The sequence below is a fragment of the Diospyros lotus genome, chromosome 7 (assembly GCF_014633365.1).
Source record: "Diospyros lotus cultivar Yz01 chromosome 7, ASM1463336v1, whole genome shotgun sequence".
Taxonomy (NCBI): Eukaryota; Viridiplantae; Streptophyta; class Magnoliopsida; order Ericales; family Ebenaceae; genus Diospyros; species Diospyros lotus.
In genome coordinates, this window is record NC_068344.1 from 26,628,494 (window position 1) to 26,653,005 (window position 24,512).

The 24,512-nt window shown below is 38.3% G+C and overlaps 1 protein-coding gene across 1 annotated transcript; it reads right to left on the bottom strand.

Moving 5' to 3' along the window:
- Positions 1-747: 747 nt before the first annotated feature.
- LOC127806483 (THO complex subunit 6) lies at positions 748-24,504 on the bottom strand. The gene is made up of 13 exons (XM_052343822.1): positions 24,188-24,504; positions 24,067-24,104; positions 23,866-23,964; positions 22,177-22,253; positions 19,797-19,842; positions 14,601-14,661; positions 9,042-9,095; positions 8,766-8,846; positions 7,805-7,844; positions 7,511-7,623; positions 6,912-7,022; positions 1,814-1,930; positions 748-1,259 (listed from the first exon to the last, which is right to left on the bottom strand). The coding sequence occupies exons 1-13, from the start codon at positions 24,392-24,394 to the stop codon at positions 1,170-1,172; spliced, it is 1,134 nt and encodes a 377-aa protein (XP_052199782.1). The 5' UTR covers positions 24,395-24,504; the 3' UTR covers positions 748-1,169.
- Positions 24,505-24,512: the final 8 nt, after the last annotated feature.

The following is a 24,512-nucleotide window of genomic DNA, read 5'->3' on the forward strand; positions in this document are numbered from 1 at the left end:
TTTAATTATTATAAAATATTTAAATATGAATGTAAAGTAATATTTTTCTTCGAATAACTACTTAAAAAAAGTTTGTCAATCAAATGGTAGTCCTTCTGTGCCATACCCATGCACCCTTTTGGACATCTCTAAACAATTCAGACTCGTGTTATTTTTATAAATTTTTGCAAGCCTCTGGGCCCGCTTTCTGCTTTATGGCATACTTTATATATATGAAATGATTTTAAAACTAAATATTTAACATCTAAAAACCTAATGGACAATTGCAACTTTACATATACTTTTCTCAATGTTTGAAAGATATACCAACCATTTTCCAAAATTTTCATCCAAAAATGAGTATTGAAACATTAGGATTAGGTAACTAACCATCGAGAGTAGTAGCCTAACAAAGGTGAGAGTCACATCACAGGTTCCAAGCTAACAACTGATGTAATGCTCCTCATTGCCATGATCACTTGTTCCCTTGGTTAAGGTCTAATGTATAACAACTATGAGCCTTTCTAGGGCTCATAGAATTAGGTGTTACCAAGATCATAATCTGGTAGGTCATACCACACATCCGCCTCAGTCCTCACTATCCTTTTTGCTAGTCAAAAGCAAATACGTAAAACTTTGGATGAGTCACTGTAATTATTTCCTTTTTAAATTGTTAAGATTTCAATTTTTTTTTTTTTTTGGTAATCCTTTTTGAGTGTATAGATTTAGTACATTTAGAGCACGCGCAATAACCCACAATCATGTACACAAAGCAAAACACAGATGATGTATGAACTTGCTTTAAGAAAGATCTGAACTTGATAACAAAAAAGGCCACTATGATCCCTTAACACGGGGTCAACCCTAAGGGTTAGGACAACAATTTTCTTAATTAAGGGTTCTCCAAGTAAAATGCTGTGCTACTGCGTCCTTCAAATTCTCTCTCTTGGCATAATGGAGGGGAAAATTTCCAAAATCTTAGCAAAATCAAACAAATAATTTTTTCTGCTAACCCACATATAAAGGTTTGCTTGCAACAAAACATCATGAAAGTTTTTTTACTTTTCTGGTAATATAAATGGCCTAAACAGCAACATTTGGCAGGATGTTGTAACTTCCTAAGCTGAGAATCTTGCAGTACATCAATTAATCTCTTCTTCTCTAAGCACATGCTAAGAAGTGAACTCCACTTACAGAGACTTGCAGCGAAATGTGCACAAATGGCTTCCAAATTGTGAAATAACATCTACCAGTCCTCCATATCCGGCCACTGCTGTAATCTATACAAAACAACAGGCAGGTTTTCAACAAGAGATGCACAATAGTGCTACAATCAGGTAGGCAGACAACATGAAAGAACTTGTTTGGGCAATTACAAAATATGAAACCTTAATCCCTCTATATGGGATTGACTATATGAATTCTACTTTGTCATTTATCTAGATTTATGTTTTTTGATCGGACAACTTTTATGCTAGATGTAAGCAAGTAACACAACCCTCCTCCTTTATCCGGACTTGGGATTGGTCATAAGAATCCACAAGTGGAGTTGTTTGGACAAATTGGTTTCAGAAAACTTGTAAGGAAATTTGCCTCTATGCAGTCACACCTCGTGGCCCTGCCTTGCTAAGCAGATCTTTCTTGGCAAGTAATATTTTTTTTTTAAATTAATGGCATGAATACCTTTACTCAAGCAGTAATGGTAAGTTGAAAGCTTAAGAGGAACACAAAGTCAACTAAGGGAATTTTTCAGACTTGAAGAAAGCAAACACTGCAAGAAAATAAACAAATTGGGAAATGAAAGGTTAAAACAAGAAGTCAAAGTGGGACGTACACCCGATGGATGTAAAGAAATGGAAAATGCTGATTGAGGTGCACATTGTATCTGTGAATGAGTGATCCCGTTCATATCAAATCGACTGAGTAGAGGCTCTGATCCAACTGCTAGTATCTGAGAAGGAAAAATATTATTAGAGGGCAAAAAAAAAAAAAAAGCAGGAAAACTAATCATATGAAAAAAGATGCAGATGAAAGAACTGAAGAACACATTTGAGGTTGCATCTAGACTGGACAATGAGAATCAGATGAACTTGTTAGGAAACTTGACAGATGTGTGCGTGTATATATATAATCCATATATGAGGCTTAGTTGCAAATAACTACAAAAATGCCACTCTAGGCCCATCTGTTGAAAGTTTCATTTTAATGCTTTAGATCTACAATCCAATATTTTATATCCATAATGTATAGGGTAAATAGCAGACCCCTATGGTTTGGTTCTAGAGGTCCTTGTGGTTTAATTCTTTTGCCCAAGCACCCCTTGTAACGCCCCAAAGTTTATACTTTTTTTTGGGGGGGGGGACCAGACGCCAACACGGTTACCAAAAACTCATGGCGACTTCTTCCTTGGAAGCCCCGGCTGAGAAGTTCAAGGGGAAGCATCATAATGGTCGGCACTTGCTAGAGTCTTAATGCAAATATCATAACTGGCATACACATTTCTGATAACAGAACTTTATTACCGCCACATACATCATCTATTACATTCTTAAGCATCCATCCGGGTCAATTACACTGAACATCACAATAGCTGACATGTTACCCTATCATATATTATCTACAAAAAGGTGTCACCCCCAGGACCTTACAGTTGGGACCGCTCTGTACACGTCTAAACCCCCGCCTCGAGCATTGCCTGGCTTGCCATCATCCGGTGCCTTGCCTTTACCTGGAATGACGCAAAAAAACATGACTTGCAACTGTATGAGACTCAAAGATTGTGCATTGAACCATAATTTTACACATTAGACACATCAACTCATGGAAAGTTTGAAAGTGACCCTCACCCACATACATCTAGGATAGGAAGCTAGCCAAACACGTTTACCATGACTTAGGTTTCTCTGGTCCTCTCAAAACTAGCATAAAAGAACCGTAACATGTTAACCTCCATGAGTCAGGCATATAGCCACCTGAGCTTACATTACTTACCACGAGTCCGGCATATAGCCCACTCGAGCTTGAAACATATACCATGAGTCCAACATTCGGCCCACTCGAGCTTAAAACACATGCCACGAGTCCAGCCCTGGCCCACTCGAGCTTGAAACATATACCACGAGTTCGGCATTCATCCAACTCGAGCTTGAAACACATACCACGAGTCTAGCCCCTAGCGCACTCGAGCTTGGTAGGATATATCCCCACAGATGACGTCCGCTGCGTGCAATAAAGCCATGTAATGGACAAATAAAATGAAATGGCATAGTAAGCATAAACATGATACAAGACCCCCATAAACCAAGCATCAGGCCATACTTCGCCCACATAGTAACACACATTCAATACAGTGCTCGTGTAAGATGCACCCTAGACACCCCTAAGATGCCGTGCTCAAGCACTCACAAGATATCCCCCCCGCCCTCTTTCAAGGAATTTGGTCCTCCAAATTCATGTTCGGTCCATTCGCAGTTCCCATGATATTATCCAACATCACCTTTAAGACATTCCATGTCGTTATTTTCCAGTATCCCACCAAGTATCTTGCACCACAAGGTTACCCCTTAGGTCCCATCCACGCTAGTTCCACGTCATATTGCATTTACCGAGTCAACTACTAAACTCATCACAAAACATACTTCCATTTCATTCATGTTCATTTGCTTTACATAAATTGTGCCTGACATACCTTCATGCACACAACAGGCCACGTCAAAATTAACTCAATTAAGGAAGTCTATACATATCGCATATTACCGTTTACCCTTTTACATGGTTTCTTTCTCTTTTCCCTTCTCGACATTAGGGGCTGTGAGGGCAAATACTCGTCCTTAAGCACAGGGCTTATTAAAAGTTGCTTGTTACAGTGCTGGTGGCGCCATTATCTGTCGGTCAACTCCTCCCTACAGTCCAAGTGCAAAAGGTCTTTGATCAAACCTCAGTCCTTGCCCGCCAAACCAAGGCTGAGGGGCCCATGGGCAGCTATTCGTCTAAAGCCCTTTCTGTCCACATTGGAAGCATGTTATACCTACATCCCTAGCCAAGTTCATCACCCCTCGACGCTGAGGGCAATCTTGCCGCTAATGCCCCACTTGACTGCATAGGTAACATTCATTACTACCAAAGCGGCAAGTTCCTCCATGCTTCATCCCACAAATGTTACACACTGGAGGACTTGCCACATCGCCATCTGCTCGCACTTCCCCTTTTCTTTTCTTGCTTCCACTAACACCCTGAGAAGGCTCTACCCCCCCTTCTGGGGTGCCTGATTGTTCTTGACCTTGCCTGTGGATGGATGGTCTCCCTCTTCAGGCACTCATCCTTCCTGCACATCCCACGCTCAACCCCAGCCCTAAGTCTCATCACCATAATTCCGCAAAAATCGGAGACATAGAAGCTAGGTTTCGAAGACCAGCCTATGTGTACAAAGACTCTTGTCCCAACCTTGCTCTAATACCAAGCTGTAACGCCCCTAAAGTTTATACTTTTTTTCCCGGGGACCAGACGCTAGCGCAGTTACCAAAAACTCATGGGGACTTCCTCGTTGGAAGCCCCAGCCAAGGAATTCAAGGGGAAGCGTCATAATGGTTGGCACCTACCAGAGTCTTAATGCAAATATCACAATTGGCATACACATTTCCGATAACAGAGCTTTATTACCACCACATACATCATCTATTACATTCTTAAGCATCCATCCGGGTCAATTACACTGAACATCACAATAGTTGACATGTTACCCTAACATATATTATCTGCAGAAAGGTGTCACCCCCAGGACCTTACAGTTGAGACTGCTCTGTACACATCTAAACCCCCGCCTCGAGCACCGCCTAACTCGCCATCATTTGGTACCCTGCCTTTACCTAGAATGACGCAAGTAAACATGAGCCACAAGACCTAACAAGCATAATAGAACAAAGGTGACTGTATGAGAAACATTGTGCACTGAACCATAACTTTACACATTAGACACATCAACTCATGGAAAGTTTGAAAGTGACCCTCACCCACATACATCTAGGAGAGGAAGCTAGCCAAACACGTTTACCATGACTCAAATTTCTCTGGCCCTCTCAAAACTAGCATGAAAGAACCGTAACATGTTAACCTCCACGGGTCAGGCATACAACCACTCGAGCTTACATTACTTACCACGAGTCAGACATATAGCCCACTCAAGCTTGAAACATACGACATATAGCCCACCCGAGCTTGAAACATATGCCACAAGTGGGTAAGCTCGGGTGGTTGTATGCTTGACCCGTGGAGGTTAACATGTTACGATTCTTTTATGCTAGTTTTGAGAGGGCCAAAGAAACTTGAGTCATGGTAAACGTGTTTAGCTAGCTTCCTCTCCTAGATGTATGTGGGTGAGGGTCACTTTCAAACTTTCCATGAGTTGATGTGTCTAATGTGTAAAGTTATGGTTCAGTGCACAATCTTTGAGTCTCATACAATCGCCTTTGTTCTATTATGTTTGTTAGGTCTTGCGGCTCATGTTTGCTTGCGTCATTCTAGGTAAAGGCTCACTGGATGATGGCGAGCCAGATGATGCTCGAGGCGGAGGTTTAGATGTGTATAGAGCAGTCCCAACTGTAAGGTCCTGTGGGTGACACCTTTCTGCAGATAATATATGTTAGGGTAACATGTCAGCTATTGTGATGTTCAGTGTAATTGACTCGGATGGATGCTTAAGAATGTAATAGATGATATATGCAGTGGTAATAAAGCTCTGTTATCGAAAATGTGTATGCCAGCTGTGATATTTGCATTAAGACTCTGGCAAGTCTTCTCTTAAATTCCTTGACCGGGGCTTCCAAGGAAGAAGTTGCCATGAGTTTTTGCTAACCGTGCTGGCGTCTTGTCCCCGAAAAAAAAAAGTATAAACTTGGGGGCATTACACCCCTTCTGTCACAAACGATATCACTTAAACATAATTAAGCTAAATTAGATAAATTTAACTAAAATAAAATTTGAAAATTAGGGGTCTTCATCTTCTTCGTTATTGCTGCTGCTGCTTCTTTTTCTACTTTTTCTGAGGCCATCATTGAAAACGATGGGTGTTCTGGTGTCTCCAGATTGAAATCTGGAACCAATCAATTCTAGATTTTGATCTAGGGAACCAATCATTTCGGATCAAAATGGGTCTCGAGATCGAAATCTGGAACTGATTGGTTCCAGATTTAGAGAAGGAGATGCCGAAAACCCATCATTTTCGGCGACTGGAAAAGCTGGTTCCAGCCAGCAATCACTTTTTTCTTAATTTTTAAACTTTTAATTGTTATTTAGTTTTAGTTTAACTTAATTGGTGTTTAATTAATTTAATTTAGATTAAATAGAGTTAAATTAACGGCGTTTGTAATAGAAGGGGCATCTGAGCAAGAAAAATTAAACCACAAGGACCTCTAGAACCATTTTTAAACCACAGTGGATTTCTATGCAAATGATTGAGTGCAATTTACCCTAACGTATATATAAATAATTAAATGATCAATGTAAAAATCCATTGATATGAAATCCACAAATCCAAATATAAACTGTCTTGCAGGCATGTGAAACTGCAAAGCACACCAGGTGTTACAGAAACAAGAACAAAAAGCATTGGAAGAGTGAAGAAATATATAGGTTCAAACTTCAAAGCAACAATTGGGGAAAATTGAACAAATATGAGAGATGCCCAAAAACTAGGAGTCAATACAACTAAGCCAATAGATCAACTTTCCACAATGGTGAATACTTCATTTATAAAGAAGAGTGGGGAGTGAAAAGGTTTCTTAACTTGCCAAGTCTCAGGTGAATATCTTTATATTAACTGCTAGACCCACTCAAGCAAGATAGGAGGTACAATGATCTACCCCATAGACTTGCCTCCTAAAATTAATGCAAGCTTGATGAGACTTATACATATGACAAAAAATGGAATTACTTACTTGATTGTCATCAAATAACATATCTTGGATAGGAGCATGAATAGATGTCCTTGAAATGCACTCACGAGCTGGAAGGTTCCAAACAGTCAAAGCCCGGCCACTGCCACAAGCCTAGAGATAACTAAATAGGTAAGTATATGTGATCAATAGCAGGAGAAATAATAACAGTTGTTTCACAGGTCTCATCGGGGAGGTATGAGGATGGACATGAATTTTTAACTAACAAATGAGGTGTGACATGGACTTTGCTTATAAGAGTTCAAAATTATGGACAATGGAACATAAGGCATGATTCATCATCATCGTCGTCATCACAATTCACAAGCTTAATTCCACTAGGAGTCAGCTGTATAGATTCTAACTTTTCATTCATCTCTATCCATAAGATATCTTTTGTAAAGCCATTGGAAGATAGGGCATGGTTATCTCTTAGAATTTAACCATCAAAACAAAGATATTCATATCATAAAGCCACGAATTGAGATGCTGATAAGATACTTCTAATACTCATAATCCTAGAAAGGTACCTTTATCAACAATAACCTTAAAGAAAATAAAAACCACAAGTATATGCTGATAACTTCACTGCATGAACATACCAACCAGCTCTCACTTGCATCAAGAGCAATGCAACCGACAAATGGAACATACTCTTTCAACTTCTTGTCCTTATGTGGGTCAATTACTTGAATACACTTGCCGCTTCTGCAATCTTCAGAAGACCTTATGTTACTTACACAAAGTATAATATAGGACTTAAAAACATAAAAAAATGATATTGAGAGACAATATAGAGCATCATACCAAAATTGAGAGGAAACATGAGTTAAAACAAGATAGACATCTTTTAGGTTTAACTTATGGGCTCATATCCTCTAATTGATTAAACTTACCCCATATTCGTGCAGTCCCATCTTCTGATCCAGTTATAATCTGGATGCACAAAAGATAATAATAAGAGTAAGTCAATTAGTAAGGATAATCTTCCACAGGATAAGGCACTTGATGATACGCTAATGGATGCAGCCCAGCAAGCCCCTAAAACCAAGCTGATGCATGGGCACAGATGTAAAAGATTATACTGTTTTTCAGGATGATAAATTTACCACACTTATCACAAATGAATTCCAGAAGCATGATAAGTAACTTATCAATCCACAAAGTTATATATACGTACTTTTACAACTAGGTACCAAACACCAATAGGTTTCGTAGTTGCAAAATAAAAGTCTTTGAGAACTAATACAATGGTATGTATTGGGTTTCTTGAAATTTCCCTTACAGAAGAGGGCGCCAACTAACACATTAAAATAATAGAAAGTATGTTGGATGCCTGACCTGTCAAAATAGGAGAAGGATCATAGTCCATGTCCAGACAAGCCATTGAAACCAAATCTGTGGCAATGCAAGAGTTGGCCAAACTGTAATGTGGACTTTATAGTACAGTCACTTTTTCTAACCATGAATTTTCATTCAAGTTGATCTTGCTCTTGGGGAAGGGGGCGAGCCATAACCTCAAGGACTATGCACCACCACAGCAACTAGGCAGCAAAAGTATTATGTTCTATCTTTATTATCTTATGTTTTTATGATAGATGTTGTGTGATGTACACTACTGAAATGATTTTCTAAATTGTCAATCCCTCTCCCTAGTGACTGTACACACTGCTAACCTAGACTACTGCCTTCATATCATATGGGCCCAACCATAAAGATCAAAAAGGAAACTTAAAAAATAACAATAATAAAAAGTGTAAGAGAGAAGAAAATAAAGCAGCACATCACTGGACATGGTCAACAGTAATCAAAAAGAGAGTTCAAAAGGAGACCAAGAAAAAAGGGGGAGAACTTGACCTGATTTCCAGAATTTCGGACAACAATGCAATGCAAATAGTCTGAGTGCCCCTTGAAAACCATTTTTATTTCACTTTTTTCCTGAAATTCAATAAATAATTTAGCGAATCAAAGCACATTCCATGGAAAGGAATCCAAAAAAAAAAAAAGAATAAATGAAGCGTAGGAAAGAGCAAAGAACCAAGATTGTAAGTGAACCCTTCTAAAAAGAAAGAAAAAACATCTCAGCAGAAAGAAATATGAGAAGTATAATTTTCACCTCAACTAAATACGTACCACATCCCAGCAATAGGCACAAGAATCGCCAGCAGCAGCAAAAATGGAACCCCCCTACCATAGAAGATAACAAAGGAAGAGTGAAAGTTTGCCTAACTTATTAGTCATATGTTGATCCAGGAAATCAAATGGTCACATGCAAAAGAAAAACTCAGGAGAGAGCCTAATCACTTTGTACATTCTAATTGAACTTTAATACTGCAAGAAATGAAGCTCATTAGAATGTAATGCATAATTGCCCACCCGAACGCATACAAACTGTTAAGAGGAACTTTGAAGAGAATAGAACTCCTTAACTCTATTCCGTGTGTAAGCTAATCTATATATACAAGAGAGCTCTTAATAACTCTCCTAAAAATTAGGAATAGATTGGAATCCTAATTAGTAGGACTAGATTACAACAATAGCTTTATAATTTACAGATTTACATAGGAGATTAAAAACTTAAAACAAATAAAGCTTTAGTTCTTATCTTCTCGGCTCCTTATCCTCTTCTATTCAATCGCCAACTATTCAAACTTTAAACGTCAACCGTTGACACTCCCCCTCAAGATTGAGAATAGATACCATCCATTCCAAGCTTGTTAGTCATCCTCTGATATATGGTTGCAGGTAACCCTTTAGTTAGAATATCTGCAAGATGTTCACAAGATGATAAATATATGGGGTACAAATCAAGCAACTATCCAATTTTTCTTTGATAAAATGTCTATCCACTTCAACATGTTTAGTTTTATCATGTTGGGCTGCATTGTGAGCAATATTTATTGTTGACTTGTTGTCACAATAGTCTCATAGGTGCTTCCAAAGTGATTTTCAAGTCAGCTAGTAATATTTTCAACCAAAGCAACTCACAAACTCCTAGAGCCATGGATCTGAATTCTGTCTTCGCACTTGACCGGGCCACTACACTTTATTTCTTGCTCCTCCAAGTCACAAGGTTACCTCCTAGGAAGGTACAATACCCAAACGTAGATCTCTTGTCCACCACCGACCATGCATAATCTGCATCAGTATAGGTTTCAAATGTCATGCATTCTCCCCTTTTGAACATAATGCCTTTTCCCAGTGTTCCTTTCAAATAATGCAGTATTCTATAAATTGTCCTCAGGTGAGTTTCTTTCGGATTATGCATGAATTGGCTAACCACCCCCACTGCATATGTAATATCTGATCGAGTATGAGCTAGGTAAATTAGTCTACCCACTAGCCTTTGGTAGGACCCCTTATCAACTTCATTATCCTCTAAAACTTCCCCCAATGTGTGATTGGGTTCGATTAGAGTTTTAGCTGCCTTACAACCTAGTAGTCCCGTTTCTGTTAGCAAATCCACGATATATTTCTATTGGGAGATAAAGATGCCTTCTTTTGAGTGTGCAATTTCTATGCCTACGAAGTATTTTAATCTCCCCAATTCTTTAATTTCAAGCTACTTGATCAGGCATTCCCTGAGTTTATTCCTACCTTTTTCATTATTCCCAGTCATAACAATATCATCCACTACAGAAGTAACACTATCACTCCCCCTGTGGCCGAGTGGTGTATGAAGAGGGTATGGTCTCCTTGACTTTGTTTATACCCTAAAGTAAGCACTACTTTTGTAAACCGGCCAAACCAAGCCCCAGGAGATTGTTTAAGGCCATATAAAGCCTTCTTCAATTTGCACACTACATTTTCTTAGGTAGATGGACTATATCCAAGTGTTAAATCGATGTAGACTTCCTCTTCTAGGTCTCCATGCAAGAAGGCATTTTTTACATCATATTGCAGCAATGGCCAGCCTAGATTAGCAGCTAGAGATAGGAGTACCCAGACTTAGTTTAGCTTTGCAACAGGGGCAAATGTGTCTAGGTACTCAATGCCATATACTTAGTGTATCCCTTGGCCACTAGTCTTGCCTTATATCTATCTAATGTCCCATTAGACTTATATTTGACTGTGTAAACCTATTTACATCCCACTGGGTGTTTTCCTTTAGGTAATTGAACCAACTCCCAAGTTTGGTTTTTTTTTAAGGGTTGTCATCTCGACTTCCATGGCAATCCTCTAATTCTCATCCCCTATAGCTTCGGTAAAGTGCTTGGGAATAGGTATGGTATGCAGGCTGGTCAGGAAAGTTTTATGTGGGGTAGATAACTTGGAAGAATAGGACAGAAACAGATGCAACGGATGCTTGGTACAGGTCCTAGTGCCATTTCTAAGGGTAATAGGCCATTTAAGGTCACTTTGAGAGATTTCAGGCTCACTCACAGGTTTAATAGGTTCAGTTATAGATATAGAAGAATCAATAGGAGATTTACCTTATGAGATTTCAAGGAGGCTATCAGTGTCGGTATCAGCAGCAAGTTCAGGAGATGAATTGGATTCTTGGACATGCATAGGGCTAGAAACCAGTCGCTTCCGTCTTGAATAGACCTGTAGGGGAGGAGTACTCGAAGTGGGCTCCTCCTGAGTCATATTTGATGAATCCTTAGAATTAACTGGATCAAAATAAGGCAAAGAATAAGAAAAATCCAAATTAGGTAAAGATGAAAATTGATCTCTATCTGTGACTATTTGGCTGTTATGAGAATGGTCAAAATAAGGCATGTTTTCCACAAAAGTTACATCAACTGACACAGAATTTTTTGAAGGGGGATGGTAACATCTATAGTCTTTTTGGGTAGAGGAGTATCCAACGAAGATGCATTTTAGAGCTCGGGAGTCTAATTTGTCTCTATGAGGATTATGAACATGGACAAATAATATACACCCAAAAATTTTTGGTTTCCAACAACTAGGGATATGAATGTCAGGAAGTGTTTGGTTAAGAGTTGAATAGGGTTGAGAGAGTCAAGAGTTTGGGAAGGCAACCAATTGATAAGGGACATGGCAGTTAGAATTGCTTCTCCCTAATAGTGTTTAGGAACATTGTGGTAGAAAAGGAGTGCTCTAATAACAACCAATAGATGCCCATTTTTCCTCTCGGCCACCCCATTTTATTGAGCAGTATAGGGACAAGAGGACTCATGGATAATCCCTTTTTGTTGGAAAAAATTTGATAGGGATTGGTTAAAGAAATCTTTAGCATTATCGGATCTTAGTCTCTTGATTTTCACTCCAAATTGAGTACTAATCATTTTATAGAAGTTAGGAAAAATAGTGCTCACTTCAAATTTATTTTTCATAAGAAATAAACACATCACTCAAGTGCAATCATTCACAAACACTATGAACCACTGTGCCCTATAAATATTGGGAATGGTTGCAGGGCCCCAAACATCACTATAAATGAGAGAGAATGGAATAGAAGTTCTTTTATTCAATGAAAGATAAGTTACCCTCTTATGGTTAGCAAATTCACAAACTAAACACTGAAAATTTTTAACATCGAGACCCTTAAATAAAGCTGGAAACATGACTCTTAAGAGTGAAAAATGAGGGGTGACCAAGGCAATAGTGATGCAACCAAATCTGATCTCTACTAGATTGCACCAAACATGACACAGAATTCACTTTTTCCTTTTTTTCCCTGCACATTTGGTCCCTCAAGATAGTATAGGTCAGCCCTAGACTTAGCAAGCCCAATCATCTTCTTTGATTCTTATCCCTGAATTTCATAGAAAATAGGATAAAAGTTAGCATTGCAATTGTTGTCTAGGACCAACTTTTGAATGGAAATAAGGTTAGTGAATAGTTTAGGGACATGGAGAACATTCTTGAGTGTAAGATATTCATTAAGAATGATATCTCTTGGCCAGCAACGATGGTTAAGGACCCATCTGCCATAGTTATTTTCTTGGAACTTGAACAAGGGCTATAGGTGATGAAATACTGGGAAAAAGGGATCATATGATCTGTTGCCCCAGAGTCTAGGATCCAAGAGTTAGGTTGAGTTATTCCTGAAGCATGTAGGGTAAGAGAATGAGAGGAAATACCTATTAGTGCAAGAGAATATATACCTTTTTCTTTCTTGTCAAGAGATTCTAAAAAATTCCTTAGCTTCTCGATTTATGCCCGATTGAGATCCAAGCCTTCTCCATGTTCTGATCCTTTTTGTTCTGCTTGTTGTTGGTTGCTAGCCATATAGGCTCGGCTTTTGCCCCCTAGTAGTCCTCCTTTGGATGGTTTTCCATATAACTTCCAGCACCCCTCTATGGTATGACTAGGTTTTTTACAAAAGGTACACCATAGAGAGTCTCTATCCCCGGCCTTCTTCTCCTCTTTAGGACCCCTGTTAGGAGCCTTTAGTGACACTAGTGTTGATCTCTCTATTGGAGAGTCATTAAGCATCACTCCCCTTCTCCCTTCTTTAGCCCGGATTATAGAGATTACTTCATTTAGAGAGGGTAAATCCTCTTTACCAAGAACTTGAACTCTTACCGCATCAAACTCCATATTAAGTCCAGCCAAGAAATCATAGGTTCTTTCTTTCTCCACAAACCTCTTATGTAATGTTACATCTTCACTGCATTTCATCTTTAGGCATTGGTAATGATTCAATTCTTGCCATAAAGTTTACAGTGTATTGGCATACTCAGTGATAAACCTTACCCCTTGTTTAGTGGCAGCAATCTTGGTCCTTATTTCGTGGATCTGTGCAGCATCTTTCACCTTGGAATAGGTGAGCTTGACTGCCTCCCATATGTCTTTAGCAGTTGTTAAAATTATCATTGTATCACTTATCTCCAGTATCTTTGAATTCCATAACTATGACATCACTAAGGAATCCTCCTCATCCCATGCTGCAAACATAGGATCTTCCTCCTTAGGACCAGTCCCCAAGAGAAGACTCAATTTCCCTTTTCCCTTGAGAAAAGTGTGGATCAGTTGGGACCACTTCAAATAATTTTCCTCATTCAATCGGTAGGCTGCCTAGAGATTTTGCAACTCTCCTCCATTGTCTGTATTGCCAGTTCCAACAAATGGAACTTCCGTGGTGCTGCTGGTTTCAATTGTCTCCGGCGTAGGATTAGTGCTAGGGGTAGTAGACATCCTATCGGGTGAAGGAATAAATGATCAAAGATTGGGTGAGGAAAAAAGAACCAAATAGGGCTTAACGGGTGAAGAAAAAAAGGCAAAGGAGGCCTTAACTATCCCACAAAGATGGTGATAGTGGACGCCTAAGAACGACACTGGAGGCTGGAGAGAAAAAAAAAAAAAAAACGGCAATGAAGGCCAAAAAAGGAGCCCCTTAGAAGGCTGGCTCTGATACCATGTTAAAAGGAACTTTGAAGAGAATAGAACTCCTTAACTTTATTCCGTGTGTAAGCTAATCTATATATACAAGAGAGCTCCTAATAAATTTCCTAAAAACTAGGAATAGATTGCAATCCTAATTAGTAGGACTAGATTACAACAATAGCTTTATAATTTACAGATTTACATAGGAGATTAAAAACTTAAAACAAATAAAGCTTTAGTTCTTATCTTCTCGGCTCCTTATCCTCTTCTATTCAATTGCCAACTATTCAAACTTTAAACGTCAATCGTTGACACAAACAAAAAACTGTGACATCAATCTAAAGAAAAACTGGATGATGGTAAAGAATTATTAAAACATATAAAAAAAAAAAAAACCTGAGTATCAACAGCAATGGCATTGTTCTCTGGTATAGGAGAAAGAGCACCCCAAGGACCTCTGAGAGACAAGGAAGAAATGAATGCAATTTAATGCAAATCCTGTTGGAGCAAAATTAATATTACACAAATCCAAATCCAAAGCACTGCAACTTAAAACACAATACGTTCAACTTCAAAAGAACCGTATAAAAAGAGGCATGAATAGAAAAACTTCCAAACAAACCGTAGCATAATTCAACCAATATCCTAGAACAAAAATATTCCAACATTTTGATAATTTTGGGGGTGGACACATCAGATCAATGTTCAATTAAGAAAAAGTCACAAAAGCACTAAAGTATCTTAAATGCAAAATACAGGATATGATACATCATTTATGTTTCTGTTGTTAAGAAACACTTTATGAGTACATCCAGATCACCAGACTTGACTGTTTTGTCATGTACCTGCTGCGAGGGTTGTACATTCTATTGGTGGTTTGTTACAAACCGATTGTTCTAGATGATAGCTTTAGTTGTTGTACATAGAAGGCAGCTACATTCAGTTGTACTCCATTTTCAATTTGGGCAGCCTTGTTGGCACCAATACCTTGCTGCAATCAGTATATAACAGCTGATCCAGATCAATTCAAGGCATCCAAGAATTAATTGAGAAAACTCTGATTTCCCGCTCAGTCTCTCTCTTCCCTCTCTCAATCTTTCCCTCTCTAATTCTCTGTTCTTTCCTCTCTCCCTACAATTCTCCCCTATTTCCCTCTAAGTTCCTGCCCAATTCTCACGAATTCAGTGAGAATTCTCTTTTAGATTCAAGGATCTGACAAATTGGTATCAAAGCAACTCCTAGGCCGACAATCCCACCTGCGATTTCAATCCCGATGGCGGACGGCTCCAGAATGAAACGAATGGAATAGCAGTTGCAGCAGGTAACAGCTACTATGACTGAGATGCAGATCCGAATGGGTACTATTAGAAACGGCGATGGATAAGAAGTTGGATAGCATTGTCAGACAAATGCATGAAGAAGTGAGCCACATGCGCGAGGAAGTCGGCAACCAGATTTGCGATCAGTTGCAACGATTCATGGTGATGTTTGTGGGACAAAATCTTATAAGGCTATCTCTGAAATTTCCTCCTAGGGAGAGATTGGATCCGATCCTACTTGAGAACGGAGCGATCCACAGAGTTGCCAGACCCTCCGAATTTGAGGTTAATCCGGCAGTGGGTGGGGAGAACATGCTAGAGAGAAGGCCGAAAGTGCAGGCTACTTCCAATCAGCCCTGTTTTCCCATGTCTAAATTAGAGATTCCCCTATTTGATGGGCAGAATCCCAGGTGATGGGTGAGAAGATGCGAGAGAATGTTCAGTTTATACAATGTGCTGGAGCAGCAGAGGGTCACATTGGCCTCTGCCTACCTCAACGACGCAGGGGATGCCTGGTTCCAATGCTGGATTCGAGTAAGAGATGGCTGCCAGTGGGCAAAGTTCATGTAAGATTTACGCGAGAGATTTGGAGATCAGAGTATGATGGATATTGTGGAGGAATTTAACAAATTAAAACGGGAGGAATCAATACAGGCCTACCAACTTAAATTTGAGGAGTTGAAGTCAACGATGTTGAACCTCAACCCTCACTTAACTGAGGCCTACTTCATCTCAAGCTTCATTAGCGGCTTGCATGAAGAGCTAAGGCCCATGGTAAAAATGTTGCAGCCAAAGATGATTAACAAGCAGTTGAGAGTGCTATGTTGCAAGAGTTACCAGTGGAGGCTTTAATGAAGGAGCAGAGGCTATAGGCCAGGGGAACAAGCTCTAGTACGTTACCACAGGGGAATAAAGGGTACAATAGGGAACCAAATAAGGTCAATCAGGGCTCTAGGAGTCTGGCAGTCCCAACCACTATCACTCCAATTCAGTCACAAGGAGGAAGGATTATGGAGCAGAGGAGGCAGGCTGGATTATGCTTCCGGTGTGGGGACAAATATACCCTCGGGCATCAGTTCAAGAGGCAATTGCTCTTGCTGGAAGGGGAAGAAGAAGTAGAAACAGGGGAAGAGGGGCCAGCAATTCCAAATGAAATTGAAGGAGAGGATAATGGAAAAATCTCCTTGCATGCCCTAAGGGCCAATAGCAAGATAATCAAAGTGGAAGGAAGGTACACGGCTACAAAGAGGATGGGTTGTAAGCTCACTAACACACAGCCCCTGTCGATGACCGTGGCCAATGGCAACAAGGTTATGAGCAACTTTGCTTGTGTTGGATTCTATTGGGAGTGCATAGAGAGAAGTTCAAAGCTAATTTAAGGTTGTTGAAGCTAGGAGGGTGTAACATAGTGATCAAAAGTGAACCAGTAATCCGATATATTCTCTTAGGGTAGCATTCCCCGAAATATACAATTGGTAGATGAAGAATAGAACATGAAACTAATCTCTAAAGTAGGAAATTGCCTAAACCTAATTTCCTATAATTAAGTCTACTGAAATTAGGAAACAAAGAATGGAAAGAATAAACTAAATCAAATCCCCAACAGCCTGTAATATAATCAACCAAAATATGATTTCGTAGAAAAGGAAACTGTATCCATGTGTCTTCTAACAATCCTCCTCAAGATGGTGAGTGCATGTCTTGTATTCCAATCTTGCTCATTAATCTCTGACTCTAACACACAGTGTTGGGGAGTCCTTTTGTGAGAATGTCGGCAAGTTGATCACTGGTGGACATGAACGAGGTGAAAATGAGGCCACTGTCAAGTTTCTCTTTTATGATTTTCTATCAACTTCAACATGCTTTTCCAATCATGCGGTATCGAGTTATGAACAATGTTGATAGATGACTTATTATCACAGTAGAGCCTAATAGGTTCCTTCCACTTGATTTTTAGATCTTCCAAGATTATCTTGAGCTATAGTAATTCACATATTCCCACGGCCATTGATCTGAACTCAACTTTTGCGCTTGATCGGGCTACAACATTCTGTTCTTACTTCTCCAAGTTACAAAATTACTTCCTAGAAATGTGCAATACCCAAATGTTGATTTTCTGTTGATAATTGATCCTACATAGTCTACATCAGTATAGGCCTTAAGAGACAACTCTTCCCCTTTCTTAAACAATATTCCTTTGCCCAGTACCCTCTTTAAATATTGTAGAATCACGTGTACTACTTTGAGATGTATTTCTTTAGGATTATGCATGAATTGACTTACCACACTCACGACATAAGCTATGTTTGGCCTCATATGTGACAGGTAAATAAGCCTTCCAACGAGCCTTTGATAGGACCTTTTATCCACTGCACCATCTTCCAGGACATCTCCAAGTCGATGATTAGGCTCTATGGGTGTATCAGCAGCTTTACTTCCCAGCTTACCAATTTCAGTTAACAAGTCTAGTATGTATTTCTATTAGGATATGAAGATAGTGTGCAACCTTAATATCCAGAAAATATTTCAACCTGCCTAGCTCCTTGATCTCAAATTCTTTGGCCAAGCAACTTTTTAATTTTTCCATTCCTTCCATATCATCTCCAGTTACTATGATATCATCTATATATACCTACAATGCAATCACTCCCTCCAATTTCTCTTTTCCTCTCTTTTGTTTTCTCTCAATTCCGTAAATCAATTTTTCAAGAGAGAACCCAACAATCCAAATCTTCTTTTCGAGGAAGTCCTCGTGAGAAACTTAAACTATTAAATTTTAATTTCTAATATTAGGATTTAGGTTTTGTTCAAATTTTGAAATTTAGATTTAATAGCCTTTATTTATTTTTTGTAAGATTGGTGTAGATTTCAACTTTAATTTTTAGAAAGATTTGATAAGATTTGAGCTTTATTTTTAGTATTGCCTGTTTAGGAAGTCAATTTATCTTAGGCACGATGGATGTAACAGTGAGCACTGGTTGACTGAGAATGATAATGAGATTTTGCTCGGTTCCTTCTTTCCCTCTCTAAGTCTCCTTCTTCTTCTTCTTGTGCAATCCTCTACAATCTTCTGGCTGTCCGGTATCATGTCCACCTTCCCACTGCTCAGGCAGCCACATTAAAAGGCCTACAGACATGTTAAGCAAAGATCCCAAAGGACATCCAAGAACAGATCTAACCATTGTCCACCTCAACGATAAGAATTTGCTCTGACTTTTGAATGCTAAACCTCAAACCCATAAGTGTCTCAAACATAAAAGAAAATATCAGGGATATTTGACTGCTTCTTATCTGTGACAACAGCATTGTCAACAGTATTACACTCAACAAGAGCAACAAATCAGAGATATCTTAAATTGTAGAACTTAGTTTAATCAACTATGTAATTTAACATTATGCAAATTAAACATTTTTACCTAATAATGTGCATTGCATCAAACCTGTTGCTCCTTTTCCTACCACTAAGTGGCCATTGCCCATTGCCACCATAATTGAGATTGTCACAGAAGCACACCCCCAAAAATGTTGAATATACAATTTGAAACAATCAATTTCATAAAAAAAGCATTTAATCAGTATTTTTCTCTTTCTGTCCCTAGCTTAATTGGAACTCAATGACTTACTCTTTAGTACAAGAAAGTGTACTCTACAAAGAGAATAAATGAAGTTCATGACTTGATCCCAATGTGCAGATGTTACAAGCATGGTATGGATGTGAACATGCAGTCATATTCCAAAAGAACCAAAAGAACACCAAGTAGTACCATTCCATAATCTAGAAAACAAAATGGTGGCTATACACTACACTGTTTATAAACGCATTCTACCAGAAACATGAAATGTAATTCGACTATATCAAATATAGTTCATCCATGTAGTTATTAGAAACAAGATCTGCCTGGTAATTTTGAGTATAAGATTGTAACTGGAAGCAGAAGTTGGAGGAAAGAGCACAACAAACACCTCTTTTTTTATGGTTGCCCCTAAAGAAAAAGTAACAAACAATGTGGAGTGCGCAAAAACATATACCTCATTTTTTATCAGAAAAAATGTGTTTCAGATCATTAAAATGGAGGTTTCTCCACATGGTAGCACAATCTTCCACCACTACTATTAAAACTTAAAAGGGATGGCCTGTAATCTAGAATTAGGCATGCAACAATCTCTCTTCAAAATAAGAAAATGTAAAGCAGTCAAAACAATGATCACGTGATTTTAAAAATAACAAATAAAATTACTAGGGTCCAGTGTATTGCAACTTGTGAAAACTAACTTATGTTGAGGATTAACCAAGTCAAGTACTGGCTTCAAATGGCCTCCTGCAAATATACAAAAGAAAACTAGTCATAAAATTGATCAGGAAAATCACCATACACATTAATCTGAGCAGATAATATGAACATGAGCAACAAATTGTATCCAACTGAAACAAGTAAATCCAAGTCCAATAATTAGTACAGCCAAAAAAGGGACCAGACCCTACAAACCTGTGTGGGGTGACAAGGTCCAGTTTGGGACAGGAGAAGCGCCAAATCAATGAATCCTCACAATAAACTTTCATCTAACTTCATATCAACCAATATGAACATAGACATAGTCATAGGATAGTTTGTTCTCGACATAATTGCCAAAGGCGCGCCTGAGGTGCGAGGTGCAGTTCTGTGTGCCTCATCACCACTAAGGCGCAACACCATGCTTGAGGCGCTGCCTAAGCATACAAGGCACATGCCTCATGCAAGGGGCAGGGCGCATGCCTTGTACATGTAAGTGTATTAAAACCCTATTTCTTGTCTATTTGTCATATTAGATCTTATTTCTTGTTTATTTTGTTGCATATTCTTGTGCGAACCTAGCAGTGTAAGCCAGAGATATACCAGATCTCCCACTCACTGTTGGGATCCTTTGGCAATGATGTTCAGTCGCTAAAGAAACTACTCATGTCTATGTTTTTTTTCATTTTTCTATCCTTCTTTCTTCTAATTTCTTTTGCAATTTAGAAGAAACTAATTCTTTGCAGCAATTGTTTTTTGTTGTGTGTTCGACTCTGATTTTTTTTATTTCTTCTAATTTCTTGCTAAGAAACAAATGTTTACATTGTGTGCTCTACTAATTTTTTTTCTCTCTTCTAATTTCTTTTGCAATTTAAAAGAAACTAATTGTTTTCTTGTAACTATTTTTGCTATGCGTTCTACTGTAATTTTTTTTTTCTATACTTTCTTCTAATTGCAAAAGAAATTAGAAAAAAACTAATTGTTTTCCTGTAATTGTTTTTTGCAGTGTGTTCTATTATAATTTTTTCTTTCCTCTAATCTTTTTTGCAATTAGAAGAAACTAAATGCAAAAGAAACTAATTGTTTTTCTGCAATAAATATTAGTTGTTATCATAGGGTTGGTCATTTTTCATTTATGATTTTATGAGTTTGCATCTACCTCCTTATAGGTAATATCAGAAACAATACTAGGCCCCAAGCACTAATTTGTGCCTCAATGCACCTTGCACCTTTGACAACTATGGTTCTCAGATGAGAGAAATTCAATATAACCTGAATTAAGTTCATTCTCAGGGGCACAATGTAAGAAACTAATGTTGTATACTGGCTGACATCTGGCCATATTAACTTAAAGTTCATAATTAAGCTATATATCAGGAGATCAATGCCCAGACAACCAAGAAGGCAACACTAATAGTAACCATCAGGTCAGGATATAAATATCTGGAGTTTTCATCAATAAGGAGAATTTCTCAACAAGCATACATATGTCATATGATAGGCCCCCAGTTTACTTGACTTATCAAAGAAGGTCCAAAGGGCACGGGGCAGGGGCAAGGGTGTAAATTGGATGGCTGGCATAACAGCCAGCCATGTGCGTAGGGGTAGAGAAGGGAAATCGCTGGGTTGTGTAACAACCCAGCAAGTGTGTAACAGATTTCTGTTGAGGAGGAGGGGGGGAAGAATATGTAGAGGGGGAAGAAGTGGGGAGAGGTAGACATTATTCTTGTATTGAGTCTAAGGGAGAGTTAAGAGCCTCTCTAACGCTCAGTTTTCTTCTTGTAATCGGGTTGAGTTGGTGAATTGAATAAAGCTACTGGGATTTTATTTTCTGGTTCCCATCATCATAATAAATCAGTTATACTAAAACAATCAGGTATAAAGAAAAAGAGAGATTTTTTTAGACAATTATGCACAAGTAGACCCAGCATGTTTAAGAAACTAACTAAAAACTCTTTCACTAATGGAATGAAATCCTCTGGTCATGATGACAACTCATGTCAATCAATAGCCTTCAGTCTTCCTCAAGCTCGTAGACAAAAGATAAGACTGCAAACAAGAATGATGCAGAACGTAAATCCTGAGAAGATGTAACTTATTTTTCCAACTACAAGTTTAAATTAATTACACTTAACACTTCTGAGAATGGTAGGCTACAACTCTTACTGCACATGGCAATAGCTAATGCAAATATAATTTGGATGTCCACACTAGACAACTTTTCCATAACAATTGTGTTTTCCGTATTCTAAATGTAAAATTCAGAAAATCAAATTGAAAGAAACAACTAAAAATAGAAAGTAACTTGAGAAAAAACAACTAAAAGTTCTCTAAGGCTTATGGCTTGAAAAACAAAAGTAACACAATTCACATTTTGATTACCTGGGAAAGAAATATGGTGTTCAGTGTTCAAGATTTCCTTCCAACTCCATCCTTGAATCCGTCCATCATCGCCACAACTATATTTAAGGAATTCAAGCAAAGATAGAGAATTGTTCAGATTGCCTTGAATTCAAATTTGGATAACCAAACTCAAAGTATGGCATAGATAGAATTTCTGTACCTGATCCAAAAATCAGTGAGTTTTGAATTTATAACCTATCTTATTCATTCTATATTAATAATTTAGAGTCTGATGCAGTCGTCTGATGCATCAATTATCAGTATCCTTCTATAAATAGAACCCCTTATAAGATTTCCAAATGGCGATGAGGCATTAAGTAGTGAGGGCTATAGAACCTCAATGAGATTGTGGATTTGAGTCCATTGGGGTTTCGGGCTTGAGAGAGATGGTTTATCCCTTTTTTAATTCATTATTCACATAGTGAATTTTTAATCCCATGCCTGTGGATGTACACATTGGCAATCCACATTAAATTTGTTTGTCTTTGATTTTGATCTTGTATGGTGTTAAGAAATTTATTTTTGCTTTTCTTTATTTCCCAACAAGTAGTATCTAAGCTACCTAACAATTATCTTGGTCAACAAAACAAAAGAAATCATGAACACTATGCTTGAGATACAAAGGAATACTTTAGAATGTAAAGGTTTTAAGTTGAGCAAATAGAAATTTGAATATGTGAAATATAATTTTAGTAAAAACACTAGAGTGGAAGATGTTATGGTGAGCCTTGATGATAAACTCCTCCAAATAAAAAATCAGTTCAAATATCTGAGATCAATCACCATAAAACACACCCCCCCCCCCCCCCCAAAAAAAAAAAAAAAAAAAAATGAAGAGACTAATAAGGAGTTACCATAGAATTAAGGCATGATGATTAAAATAGAAAAAGACGTTTGGTGTTTTATGCAATAGTCAAAATTTTGTTAAAGCTAAAAAGAAAAATTTTATTGGATGAGTAAAAGACCAACTTTATCGTATGAAATAGAATGTTAGACAACGAAACACTAAGTTCTGCAAAATAGGAGTATGACAGAGATAAAAATGTTACAGTGAATGACCAACCATAAAAAATATGATAGAATTAAAAAGAGATTATCCATAATAAGGTCAGAGTGGCTCCTATTAATGATAAGATGCACGAAACATGATTAAAATGATTTGGTCATGTGAAAAGAAGACTAATAGAGGTCCCTATGGGCGAGGTGGATGAGAATGGAAGAAATTTTCAGCAAAAGGGGTAAAGGAATATCAAAAAGAAACTTGGTAGGAAACTATTAGTCTTGATATGAGTTATAAAAGCCTTCCAAGAGATATGGTCATGGATAAAGATGATTGAAGAACTATAATATCTCTAGTCAACACCAGCTAGTAAGATTAAAGATTGATATGTTGTTATTTTATAGCATATTGGAATGGCAGAGTAGCCTCTCTTCCAATCTATTCTTGAAACTTCAAAATTGTTTGAGAGAAAAATCTATAAAAAGAGATTTCTACCAACAACCATGGTAGCTACCTGCCACCAACCCTTGTAAAACTAAATGAAATGTGATTAACTTGCTTGAAAGGAAAACTAAAAATAAATCAATCAATGTTTATCAATAGAAAATAAACAAGTAAAACACACGTAATTGTGGTAGGTAGAGAGAAGGAAGCGTGTTAAACGATACCTCAATAGCAAAGAATCTTCGGTGTTGCCGTAAAATTTGACATCATAAGCAGGTCCGTCATGGCCTTGAAGAAAGCACCGCGGTTCAGCAAGCACCAAACTACACAAAATGCGAATCAAAAACCCATAACTAATAATCAAACGCGTAATAATTCAACAAATTTGAATCAATCATACACCATAATGTTAATAATCCACTCACCTCCTGGTCTGACCCCTACCATTACCAACGCTCAATTGCTGCAACCAAGACACAGGAAACAAAAATTAACTACATATACAGATTTGTGTATAGAAAATGTGTGATGGAGGGGGGTGTTTACGAGAGAGGTTGAGAGGCAAGAGGAAATGGAGTAAGAGGCGACGGAGCCGTCGCTGGAGGCGGCGACGATGAGGTCGGGATTTGTGCTAAGGTCGGGAGAGGGAGGGAATGCGGTTCGGAAGACGGTTCGGCAGTGGCGCTCTCTCTCCTGCAATATGCTGTTCTTGTAAGCGTCTTCGTCCCAGTTTCTGCAATCCACTCCCCTCATTGTTCTTGCTCTCAGCTCTCGGAGAGGGTCTTAGAGCGATTAAAGGTTTTTGTTTTTATTGATTTTCAAGCTGCTCCTGTCGGCCCAAAACGACGGTCGCCGCCTTCTTCCCCCGGCT